Source organism: Neolamprologus brichardi, chromosome 4, assembly GCF_056152115.1.
Source record: "Neolamprologus brichardi isolate AB-2024 chromosome 4, ASM5615211v1, whole genome shotgun sequence".
In the NCBI taxonomy this organism is placed as follows: Eukaryota; Metazoa; Chordata; class Actinopteri; order Cichliformes; family Cichlidae; genus Neolamprologus; species Neolamprologus brichardi.
In genome coordinates, this window is record NC_142107.1 from 3,406,880 (window position 1) to 3,419,680 (window position 12,801).

Here is a 12,801-nt window from a genome sequence, read left to right on the forward strand (position 1 = left end):
CGTCACCTTTGGACTTTCTCTGCATAGAAAAGACAGATTTCCTCTTTACTTCTGCCACTTCTGCTCGAACCATTTCTATGTCCCGCAGCAGTTTTAGTTTTTAGCTCCATTCTCGCAGACATGTGTCCACTAAATTGGTTACATGTCTGTCTTTTATTCATCGTGGCTGCGACCTTCGCCTCTGCTGACAGTAAGTAGGACGAGTCCATGAGAAGTCACGGGTGATTGTTTAAGGATATGAAGAATCAGAATCAGAATGTCTTTATTGTCATTGTCGCAGGTACATCCAAAATAAAAGTGGTATCCGATCAGTGCATCATCCATAGAAATATAAAAATCTAAATTAAAACAATAAAATTTAATTAAATCACTAAATAAAATAAATAAAGTGCTAATAAGAATAGTATGAGCAAACATTCCCACACACATGCTTCAGTCAGTGCATAGATCATTTCAAGATTGGCGTGATGGACATTTTTTAGTAGCAGCACTCAGACATGTTATTGCGGTTGGGTAAAAGCTGTGTTTGAGTCTATTTGTCCTTAAACTAATTGCTCTGAACTGTTGCCCTCGGGCACACAGTACAAACAGGGAGTGTCCAGGGTGTGAGGTGATCCAGTGATCCTTTGGTCGGTATTAAACTTTCATTTGTTTGCACCCATTAATTCATCAGAACAATATAGAGGAAAAAATTTCATAAGTAAAGGAGCTGGGATCTGTGCCACCCTTTTTGTTTATATTTTCATTATGTTGATGTGTTCTCAGAGCTGACAGCAGCCACCGTGTACTGGGACCCCGATCACAAGCTTGTCAAGTTAAAGGAAGGGGTGATGGAGGTCAACGGGGATGCTTATGGGTTCCTGAATGACACCCTATCCAGTACAGGCTGGAGTGTCCTTGAGATCCGAGCAGGGTATGGAGAGACTCCTGAAACAGATGAGATCACTTTCTTCCTGGCTGGCTACCTCGAAGGCTTCCTGACCGCCCAGTAAGTGCTGTCATTTCTTATTATAACCTTATTTCTTTCACTCAAATTCTGAGTCTGGGCATTTTGTATTCATTCTTATACTTGTACTCATTCTTCCTTTTCTTCCCGAGGCAGATGATGGACCACTACACCAACATGTACCCGCAGCTAATCACCGACCCAAAGATGCTCGACCCAGTTCAGAAATTTATGGAGTGAGTATGTTCCCTTTTCCTTTTAGAGTTACAACCCGAGCAGCAGAAATGTCACATCTACTTCACAATCTGTCATCTTTCACATCCTCTTGTGAAAAAAGTTCAACCAAACATTTAACTCTAAGCGTTGGCATTCAGCCACTCTTGACCACAACAGAGGTGTGGTCAAGAGGCTGGGGAGAAATATAGGAGTGGTGGAGAACGAACTTAACCTGCGTGTCTATTGTCTTGCGTAGTTTGGGAGATGATGATGGATCGGGTGGGCTGCTCCGGGTTTTGTGGGCCCTGGTCCAGATGGGCCTGGGCCCCCCGGCCTTGGTGGATTCCAGAGAGCGGGGATGCCTCCTTGGGCTCGGTCCACTCTGGCGCAGCTGGCTGCTGGCAGAGCCCACAGACCTTCATGCCCTGGGGGACGGGGGTATGGCTCCCCACACCCACTAGCAGCTCGTTTAATGGAGAAACCTTTTGAATATAAGTGTGCTCATCCACACAGGTCGCGCACAGGTGTACACACGGGTGTTCACAAACACAAACTACACCTTTCTTGGCAAAGGCACATTGTGCGCTGTCAGTCTTGCGTGCTCCACAATAACATTCAACATATACGGTTACTTACACTTAGCCAGATTATTGCGACGGTGTCGAATTTATTATATTGCTCTCTTTTTTACTTGTTTTCTTTTTTTCTATTTTTTTTCCTTCTCTCAACAGGTGATCCAGATGATTTTTTTAAGTGCCCTTTCTCACTGTCCCTCTTCACCTCTGTTTTTCGCTCCCTCCCTCTCTTTCTTTCTTTCTCCCCTTCCTATCCCCCAGTCATGTCTGTCCCGTCTGTAAAACTGAAAATAAAATAAAATAATGAATAATAATAATGAAGGTCATTAAAGTGGACCAATACGGCAAGCCTGTGATGACCCACTTGGCAAAGTAAATCTGTTGGGCATCTTTCTTGGCCTTCAGACAGTAATTCTGACGGCTAAAGAACCAAACGGGATGGGCGGAAAAAAAGACCATGTTGCAGAGTTAAGAACATTTTTGATCAGGTTTTTCTACTGATGCAGTGTTACGGTGGGGTTTTTGTAAAGTAACATTTATCTGTTTAGTTAAATGTCAGTCTAATATAAGGGTTGTACGTTTAGGGAGCAGGACTCATGGGTCAGACAGCAGGTGAACAAGAGCGCCGATCCTCTGTGGAAACACGCCGGCTTCATCATAGCTCAGCTGGATGGATTGCATGCAGGAGTAGCAGCGTGGGCCGAGAAGCAAGGGAAGAAGGTAGGATAACCGTTTGGGTGGATTTTTGTCCCACAAAAACGCAACAACAAAAAAAAAGAATGTTAAAAAAAAATACTAACAAATAAATCTGCTCCCTGAGATGCAGAAGCCTCAACCAACAGTTTCATATCAGGTTTCACAGGCTTAAGTCATGTTAAATATAAAAAGTAGAAGTAATAGTACTTAAGAAGATTTTTATAAATATGCTATAGAGCCAATAGTGTTACATTAATGGCAGGAGCAGTAATACTACATACCAGCAGTTACTAATTCAAATAATTTATTTGTTTAGAGAATCCACTTTGATTTGCTGTAAGATGTGAATTACTTTTGATATTTTCTTTTCTCATAATTAATTATTTTGTAGCTTTTATTCTGTGGTTTGTTTTGTTTTTGATAAATGGCCATCTCACTTCAGGGGCAGCAGCAGTGTTTGTTTGCATTTGATGACCAGCTGTTTATCTCTTGTCCTTCCCAAAGCCGCTGACGCTGTTTGACGTCCAGTTCCTGAACGCGGTGGGAGACCTGCTGGATCTGATCCCAGCCCTGGTCCCCAGCTCCTACCATTCACTCAGAGACTTCAAACTTCCAGGGATGGGCCACTGCTCTGCACTCATCAAGGTCCAAATCATAACTTAATCACAGACTGTATATAAAAGATGGATATAGAGACCAAAAGTGAAGCTAGCGATTCCTAAAATCAACTCACTCTTTCTTCTGGTTGCAAAAGGAAATCTGACTTGGAATAAGCATCTGATCTATGAACAGTGTTGGGAAGTAACGGAATACATGTACCGGCGTTACGTATTTAAAATACAAAATATGAGTAACGGTCTTTTCCCGTTTCATATGTTAGGCTATGCCCTTTCTATTTTTGGTAATTCCACGCTGGTGGAAATAAATAAAACACACATTAAGAGGCTCTAATGCCTGTGTCTCCATCTCGTAGCCCATGTCACCTCTATTTGTGGCCTGCATAATGACGTGATGAAATATTTTTAAAATTATTGTTCAACAAATTATTTAATATGAAGGCAAAAGGTACAGGTATAGCCCTAAAGAATGCCTTTCAACGCCTTTCTCTGTCTCTCATTAGCAAAGTTGACCCAGACAACAAAGTAAAGCTAGTTTTTGGCTACGAGCCCAACACGGAGCCCAACGCATTAGCCAGACGTCCCTTTACTACGGTTCGGAGCCGCGGACCTGTTTTATATATGTGCGGAATAATTTTATATACGAGATCGCTGCAGAGAGTGCAGCCTTACCTAATGTCCACCCTACTGTTACTCATTTTATATTAAGATTTAAACATCTAGTTGGTAATGGTATGGTGAGTAACCTTCAGTAACAGTAATAAATCACAGCAATAGTACATTCATGTAGTTGTAAAAAGCTTGATAATATATTAAATAAGCCAAAGTATTCAGAATACGTTACTCTCATTGAGTAACGTAACGGAATATGTTACAAAATACATTTTGGGGCATGTATTCTGTAATCTGTAGTGGAGTACATTTTAAAAGTAACCTTCCCAACACTGTCTATGATCTCAGTAAACATCTTACTGTTCAGTTCCTTCTCTCATCACTCAGTGGTTTCAAGTCTTGGTGAATAAACCGAAATGTTCAGTTTCTGCAACATAAAACAAGCAGTTGATAAGTTCACTTAATAAAAATGTTGTCACGGTTGTTAAAGAGTGGACTCAGGCGCGGAGCTCAGAAATAATGACAGTGCATTTATTTACAATGCAGCAAGGTGACAACAGTTCAAAATGTGCAACGATGGTGATAGTGCGTCCCTCCTTCCGTGTAAGCCCGTGCGTGGTAGTGAGTGTCCGTCTCTCCTCCAAGTGCTTCAATCCCTGGGTGAACACACACACGACAGCAAAATGAATACGAAGCTCTGACAGTACTTCTATAACGTTAGCGACTCGAAAACACTACCAGGCTTAGTGCAATACTCCAGCGCTGTCTGTCGCTCAGCCACACCATTAAGTAACCCTGCTGAAGATTGTCGTTGATGGGCAGCAGCTGGTGGATTGGCTGCAGGTGCGGCAGCTCCGGGCGACAGCACTTCCGGGTCGGAGGTAGCCTGTTGCTAGGTTACCTCCTAACACACAGCGGAGCCGGAGGGGAAGACAGGGTGATAGGAGAGACACATACACACGCACACAAATATACACACTGGCAGGTCGACCGGTCAGGGCGCCGTCAGATCCTGACAAATGTGGTGTCTCCTCTTGCTTGTCAAGTTTGAGGGGGAAAAAATATGGCAACCAATAAAATGCCAAAACTGAGGACCTAAAACACAAGTCTGCGCGCTGCTTACAGTGGCCATCTTTTATTTACAGTCCTGATCAGGCTCTTATTCTTAATAGATATTATAAAAAATGCACACAACACGAAAAGCAGCTGATGTATATGAGTAGTTCCTCAAATTTCCTTCACAGCAAATTAGTAATGCTTCACTGACATCAGCTGTAACCTGATTTTCATAGGTGTGCAAAATAAGGAGAACAAGAAACTACCAGTGAAGAGCGAATTTCCTGTGTAATCGAATGTGCTGGTACATTAGTGCAATAATGCATTATTCATCTTTATTTATTATTTAAAGAAACTAAGTTTCATTGTCAGTGTCATAATTAAATAACATAATTAATTAATTAATAATTAATTGTGTTAAATAACAGGCCAAATTTAAAAGTCCTATAACGTCACCTGTTCTGACTTTTGTTCTGTCTGTTTTGTTGCTTTTGTTGAAAGGAAACTATCGAATTTATGTTAATTATCTAACTAAACCAATGCTATTATGCTGATTAAGCTACATAACTGTTGGACATGACGCAGGATTGTCCCATTACTGATTTCTGTCATCATCTTTAGATGCTGCCGGGGTACGAGAACCTCCTGTTCGCTCATTCCAGCTGGTACACGTACGCTGCTTCGATGCGGATTTACAAACACTGGGACTTTCACATCACAGAGCCCCATACAGCCACTGGAAAACTATCCTTTAGCAGCTACCCTGGTATGTAAGAAAGCAAGAGCATCAGAGAAAATTTTTAACACTCTTTTAAAACGATGTCCTATCCAAGACAGGCAGCATTACAATTAGTAACTGCACAGACTAGTACAACACAGATGAAAATACACAGCAAAAACACACTAAAACTATAAGAATGTAGAAGCGATGAAGTAAAATACAAACACAACCAACATTTATGAACTGCTGAAACAAACATGAATAAAAGTAAAAGTCACTGAGTTTATTGAATAGTACTGTGCTGTTAATATTCATGCAGTACATTTGTAGTAGCTGCCTCCGGGTCATTTAAAGACGTCTTAAATGAATTTGGTGAGATCGGCTTCTTAAGTTTTAGAGTTTTGCTGATGATTCCACTTCGTAATTCAGTCAGTGTCAGCCATCTCCAGAAGGCCAACCATTCATTCTGCTGTCTCTGTATAACAATTTTGGTTATCTCGCCCTCTTCACACATGGCACACATGCAAAAACAACATCCTTATGGAAGAAGATCATCCATAAAGCTCATGCTTGTAATGTGGCTTGTTTGTGGCCTCAGGGTTCCTTATGTCGCTGGATGACTTCTATCTCTTGGGAAGTGGTCTGATGATGACGCAGACGACCAACGTTGTCGTCAACTCCTCCCTTTTTGAAACAATCACCCCAAATAGCCTACTGGCCTGGCAGAGGGTCAGGCTGGCTCACAGTTTGGCAAAAACTGGAGAAGAATGGGCCAAAACCTTTTCCATGTATAACTCTGGTGAGCATGTCTGCCTTATGTACATGGATCTTTATACACGAAGCACAGAAACTGTGCTGTGTTTTGATAGAAAAAGCTAAATCATGCTCAGGCCTCTTTATTAAACTTTTTTCTCTTCCATAAATCCACCTGTAACTCTTGCAGGAACCTACAACAACCAGTACATGGTGTTGGACAGAAGCAAAGTGAAGCTGGGCCACAGTCTCGACGACGGTGCGCTGACTGTGGTGGAGCAGATCCCCAGCTTGGTGGAGTACTCGGACCAGACACAGACTCTGCGCAGAGGCAGCTAATCATTTTTTACATTCAATTGTATTTTGTATTTTATTTAATTTCTAGACTTTTCTGTGATTTCGTCACCACATCCATTTCTTACAGGTTATTGGCCGTCCTACAACATTCCTTTTCATCGGAAGATCTACACAATGAGTGGTTACGTGGAAATGTGGGAGCTGCACGGAGAGGACTTCTCCTATGACCTCTGTCCCAGAGCCAAGATCTTTCGCCGTGACCAGTGTGACGTTAAGGACCTGGAATCCTTGAAGCACATCATGAGATTCAATGGTGTGTGGCTCCATCTCAGCTTCTTAGTTTTAGCTCATTCTGCTGACTCTTTGTATGTTGCTGTTTCATAAGCTAGATTTTTGGCTGCAGTACACTTCATTAGTTACATCTTGTTAGAGGCACACATTCAACAAGCTGCTGGATTCAAATCATATCTAGTGGATAAAGTGACACTGGAGGCCACTTCAGTACTTTTTTGTTTGTGTAAATTGTCACTTTCAAAAAGGCAGTTTGAGATAATCTGAGCTTTGCGACATGGTGCGTTATCCTGCTGGAAGAAGCCATTACAAGATTGGTAGACCATGGTCAGGTTGAACTTTATTAGGTTCTCTAGTTACTGGTATTTTACTGTCTGATTAGATATTTGCATTAACAAGTAGTTGAACAAGTGTACCTAATTACGTGGCCTTTTTTTATTTAGCTATCCTGAAGCTCAATTCTCAAGCTTTAGCTTGAGCAAGCATGATATTTTTGGATTGCTTGTTTTCAGACTACAAGAAGGATCCGTACTCAAAGGGTGACCCCTGCAAGTCCATCTGTTGCCGTAAAGACCTGCGAGGAGAGGATCCTTTACCAGGAGGCTGCTATGACACTAAGGTATTCCCAGAGCGCCACAATAGCCTTTTCATCAGTTGCAGTCATGCAGGTTTCATGAATTCAGATGCTTTTAAGCTCTACCCAGCTTTCTACTTGTTGGCGTCTTTTTCCCTTTGCAGGTGACAGATTTCCACTTGGCTGGGGATTTCCGTGCGGAGGCGGTGAACGGGCCGACAACGCAGGACGGACTCCCGCCGTTCTCTTGGGACAAATTCAGCAGCATCAGCCACCAGGGCCTGCCACAGTATTACAACTTCACTTTTATCAAGATGCAGCCCATTCTTTTCAAACCATGAGCATCAGTGTGTGACTGTGTGCGTGCGACAGAGATTCTTTCAAGGTAATGAAGGTCCACAATCATCGGTTTTATCTGTCCTTTCCATTACCATCCTGCAGATGATTTTTTTCTGCATGTTTACTATTGTATCGATGAGCAGATCTGCTTTCTTCTCAGCTGTCACTTTTTATAGGATTTCATTCAGCACTGGTAAACACAGATTTGCGATCTATTTCTAAACACGTTTTTTTTCTCAGGGTGTCCTGTGTGCAGCCATTGGTGCCTTTGACGCTCACAGTAGCTTTATGATATGATAAAATGCCAAATCACAGCCGTACTCAGGTGCTGATCATCTCTATGGATCTGATTTTTGTTTGCTGCCTTTTTATTGTGCTGTGTGAAATTAAAAACCTCTTCTTGTATTTTTGTGGTTCTTTGCATGTCTACGTTATGCCTTTATTACATTTTTGTTTTATACTTAAGCTCTCACAGTCTGGACTTTCAGCTACTCTGGTTTAGTGGATTGTTCATGTGAGTTTGAAGCTTTCATAAATATTTAATGGAAAAGTAAGAAAGCAAGACAATTTGAAAACATGTCTTCATCTGTAGTTGTCGTCCGAAAAAAGTGATTTTTGGTATTTGCCTGTAAACCCCTGGCTCTAATCGCCAAACAAGTGAAAATAACGCCATACCGCTTCATAACACTTCTCCCACGCTTTACTTCAAATGGACCAAAATAGTCCACTCCAACAAAGCTTAACGGGGATTTCTCAAGGGTCACTCTGCTTTCATGCAAGTCAGCCATCTGCAGCTGGCCTGCAGCTCCATGAAACCTTCTACAGGCCACACACCTCGACATAATGTTTCTAATAAAAAAAAACAGCTCCAGGAACCCAGTATTTTTGATGCAGCTTTGAGAGTATGTGGTTCTTTTCACCATGAACCACCTCTTTATGAATATGCTTCAGAATTAGATTAGAAATGTGAAGATCTTTGACCTTAAAATCTTATAAATAAGCATTTTTTTAAAAAGAAATGTGAAGATCTTTAGCGATTATGACAGGATGCTTGGAATCTTCTGACATGACAGCTCTACTCAGATGCCCGACAGCCCGCAGCACATCATCCTCCAGAACAGGATTCACCTTATGTATGTGGCTGCTTCGTTTCACAGCCTCTCCCCTTTGGAGGCGGGAATATCCTTTCGGGATATCTTTTCCTCTGACAGCATCTCAGCATCCTCAACGTCTCCCAATGAAAGAAAGCCGTGGCAGAACTCAACCCTATGATGAGCACCTTCAGACTGAGTTGTATCAGATGGAGACTGGAAGTGTGTCTTGTTCGGTGAGGTCTTGAACCTCAAAATCCAACCCATCACCCTGATGAGACAAGTCCAGAATGAGGCACAATGGATTAAAAGGGTCAGAGGATGATCCTCATCATGTGCTTGTGAGACATCCATGGCAGCAGACACCTTAACTTCAGGATCTTCATGTTAAAGTTATTGCAAGTTCTGGGTTCACAGGCCAATTGTTCTCTGGCTGTATAACAAAATGCAGGACCAGATATCCATTCAGTGTCACGTAGAAAGGTCTCTGCCTTCATGCCTCTGGAGGCAAAGTCTGCAGGGTTATGCGTTGTGTTTACATTCCTCCACTGGGAGGCACTAGAAGCCTTGAGGATCTCTGACACTTGGTTCACCACAAAAACACGGAACCTGGAAGTCTCATTATTGATATATTCCAACACTGCGGTGCTGTCTGTCCAAAATACTGAGTTTAGGAGAGGTAGTCTCAACTCCCTCCTCCACATTTTATCCTCGCGAACTGCTACCACTGCTGGCATCAATTCCATGCGTAGGATTGTGACTGGTTTTAAAGGTCTCACACTAGACTTTCCCATTATGAAGGAACTGTGTATCTGTGAGCGACTGGTGTGCAGCAGCAGGTAAGTAACAGTGCCACACCCCTTTCCACTCGCATCTGCAAAGTGATGCAACTGAGCAGTGGCCGTCTCTCCAAAATCAGGTTTTACATTTACAACATTTTCTGGTGCTGATGTTGTCCAAGAGGTGCAATTTTTCCACACAGCTTTCCCATTCTTCAGCAACCGCTGATGGCATAGCATCATCCCATCCTATCCCCCTCTGGCACAGATCTTGAAGGATCCTCTTGGCTGTGAAGCAGACAGGAGCAAGGAACCCCAGAGGGTCATAGAAACTGCTTACGGTGGATAGGATCCCTCTTTGGGTCAATGGCCTGTTTGGGATGGATATGCAGAACTTAAATGCATCTGACTGTAGGCACCACCACAGTCCCAATGCTCCCTCAGCAGGTCACATTCCAGGTCTATGACCTTAACTTTCTTTGCTCCTCAGGTATGACTGCCAGAATGCTGCAGCTATTACTCATCCACTTTGTTAAGTGGAAGCCACCCCTGGCACAGATGTCTCTGAGATCCGAGTAAAGATTGATGGCTTCGTCTTCAGAGCCTATTGAAGCAAGGCAGTCGTCCACATAAAAACTATACAGATTGGTGTCAATCACCTGCTGGCTGAAGTATGCTTTGTTGTCCTCTGCGCATTTCTGCAGGGCATAGTTGGCACAGCTTGGAGAGGATGTTGCCCCAAACAAATGAACACCCATCCTGTACTCTTGCATGCTCTAAAGTCATCACCAGGCCACCAGAGAAATATCAAAAGGTCAGAATCTTCCTCTGGCACATGCACCTGGTGAAACATAACCTGTATGTCAGACATCAAAACAATAGGCTCTTTTCTGAACCTCGTCAGTACTCCAACCAAAGCATTTGTTAAGTCAGGGCCAATCAGGAGCTGCGCATTAAGAGAGACACCCTGGAATGATGCTGCACAACCGAAGGTGACCCGCATCTTCTCCTTGGTAGGATGGTAAACCCCATGGTGAGGGATATACCAAAGCTTCCCATCACCAACTCCAGGAGTTTTGAGTCTTCCTTTGACAGCCCATCTGCTCATCATGGCTGCTCTCAGGGAAGTCCATCTTTAACTGCTGTTTCCATAGCTTATCCAGTGTGACAGCAGAAACTCTGTTGGCAGTAACTGTTGCCAAACATCCTGGCCTTCCACAGCATTCTCGATTAAGTGGCCCATTCACTGTCCAACCAAGCACAGTCTTAACGGTGAAAGGTCCATCACCGACACTCCGGATGACCTCCAAAGGTTCCAGAGCTCTGAGCATATTCATGCCAATCAAAAGCTCCACACTGGCCTTCATTTCTGGCAAATGAACATGCTTCAAATGTGCAAGTCATCCAGAACCTGTTGATGTGGGACATTACCAATATCTACAGGCATTTTGTGCTGAGTGAAGAGGTCAGGCCTATCACAGTATATGTCACTGTCCAACCCAGCAACTTCAAGTTCAGGTACAATAAAAGTGTCCACCACTTTCTCCTGTCCCATAGTGCGCAGGAGAATTGTTGTCTTCCTCCCAGCAATATTCAGCTTGTCCATAAGACCCACTGTACAAAAGGATGCTGAACTCCCTTGGTTCAGAAAGGCAGATGTTTCAACTATTCTTTGACCTCTCTTTGATTTTACTTTAACTGGCATGATGGCAAGCTTACAATCTCATTCACCGGCCCCAGTATGACCACTAATCTGGATTGTTATCTGCCTCATTATCAGGTTTGGCTTCATTCTTCTCCTTGTGGTGGATATGGAGTATACTGGCATGTCTGAAACCACAAATTTTACATAAAAGATGTTTTCTGCATTCTTTGCTGATGTGCCCAGTATACAAACAGCCAAAACAGATGCCATTCCTTTTAAGAAACGAAATCTTCTCATTATGAGGTATCTTATCAAGCAGAGCACATGACTCCAGTGTGTGTCCATCTTTGCAGAACAAACAAGCCTTCACAGTACTGTGGCGATCTTGCGCTCCTGTTTGATTCTGTCTCTTAGCATCAGAGTTGTACCAAAGCTACTCCTTTTAGCTCTTGGATGTGGAGAACGTTTCCCTCCATTGCTGCCCTTGGCTGTTAGATGTGTTGCTGGAACATCACATAGATTTCCAAAGACGGGATCTGTAGCAATTTTAACTTGACACCCAAGAAAGGAAACAATGTCAACGAATCCAGCTCTGCGATGTTGCCTCTCCTGGATGTCACATGCTACTTGGTCTAAAAGTGTCAGAAGGCCCCATAACTGGGGGTGCAGACCTGTCCCTTTTCATATTCTGTTGCACTGTTTTTACTTGAAGCTCTGCATTCCCAGTGATTGCATTACCTTTTGTAAGCGTCTGTGGAACAAAAGTCTCTGCATCCACAATAAGGATTTCAAGCCTGTTTCCTTTCGTTTTAAAATATGATTCTATTCCATTAGATTTCCACAAAGCAACGACCCGCATTGTGGAACCAGTTCTCAGCACATTCACATTTGCAACAGTTGCAGCTATATCTGCTTCAAGCTGAAGTTGTTCTTTCTTTCTCCACAACTGCTCCTCCGGTTCTTCAAGAGAGTGTTTTTCTTTAAGTATATGTTGATGTGCGAGCAAAGCAGCCATTTCAGCTTCTGCCCTGAGATGTGCAGATGAAGTAGATGATACTCTTGAGCTCGACCTACTGCCTTGATTTGACAGAACACGTCATCCTGAACATCATTCTGGGGATTAAGACATAATTGAGATTCTTTTCCCAATGTGCTCTTGCACCTCCACTTCTCCTCCCAGGGAAGTTTCCAGGCCATCATATGACTGTGCTTTGTCAGATGATGGCCTGCCTGAATGTTTTTCAGTTTCAGCAAGCCATATCTTGACATCCTCCATAAACTCTTTATTGTATTTAGCCATGCTTGAGAACCATATATTTTGTTTATCTTTCTCGTTAAATGAGATTAAAGTAAACAGAGACTCATGCAATGCACTGGCATCCTTAAACAAGTGTGTTAACTCATCAAACTGTGATTTAACTTGTGAATAACTTTTATCATCTTTCATTAGCTCTTTAAGAGACATAATCACACGTTTCATTTTGTTTACATGCCTTTTCCGATCTGCTTGGATGGTTTCAATTTTATTTGCAAAAGCTTTATCAGTGAGAACAATTAATCTTTTATCCTTTTCAGGTTTTCCAACAACAGATG

General features: G+C 42.7%; 1 protein-coding gene across 1 annotated transcript; it reads left to right on the forward strand.

Moving 5' to 3' along the window:
- Positions 1-65: 65 nt before the first annotated feature.
- On the forward strand, positions 66-8,084 carry plbd1a (phospholipase B domain containing 1a). The gene is made up of 11 exons (XM_035910837.2): positions 66-190; positions 766-988; positions 1,099-1,182; positions 2,322-2,457; positions 2,938-3,078; positions 5,340-5,484; positions 6,038-6,238; positions 6,383-6,523; positions 6,617-6,802; positions 7,293-7,399; positions 7,519-8,084. Exons 1-11 carry the CDS (start codon positions 121-123, stop codon positions 7,693-7,695), a joined length of 1,611 nt encoding a protein of 536 aa, XP_035766730.2. The 5' UTR covers positions 66-120; the 3' UTR covers positions 7,696-8,084.
- Positions 8,085-12,801: the final 4,717 nt, after the last annotated feature.

Excerpts from the sequence above, each read along its gene's own strand:
- plbd1a (XM_035910837.2), top strand. The coding sequence starts at position 121 with ATGTGTCCACTAAATTGGTTACATGTCTGTCTTTTATTCATCGTGGCT. Across the intron at positions 3,079-5,339 it reads ACTGCTCTGCACTCATCAAG|ATGCTGCCGGGGTACGAGAA; the intron begins GTCCAAATCATA and ends CATCATCTTTAG. Across the intron at positions 7,400-7,518 it reads GAGGCTGCTATGACACTAAG|GTGACAGATTTCCACTTGGC; the intron begins GTATTCCCAGAG and ends TTCCCTTTGCAG.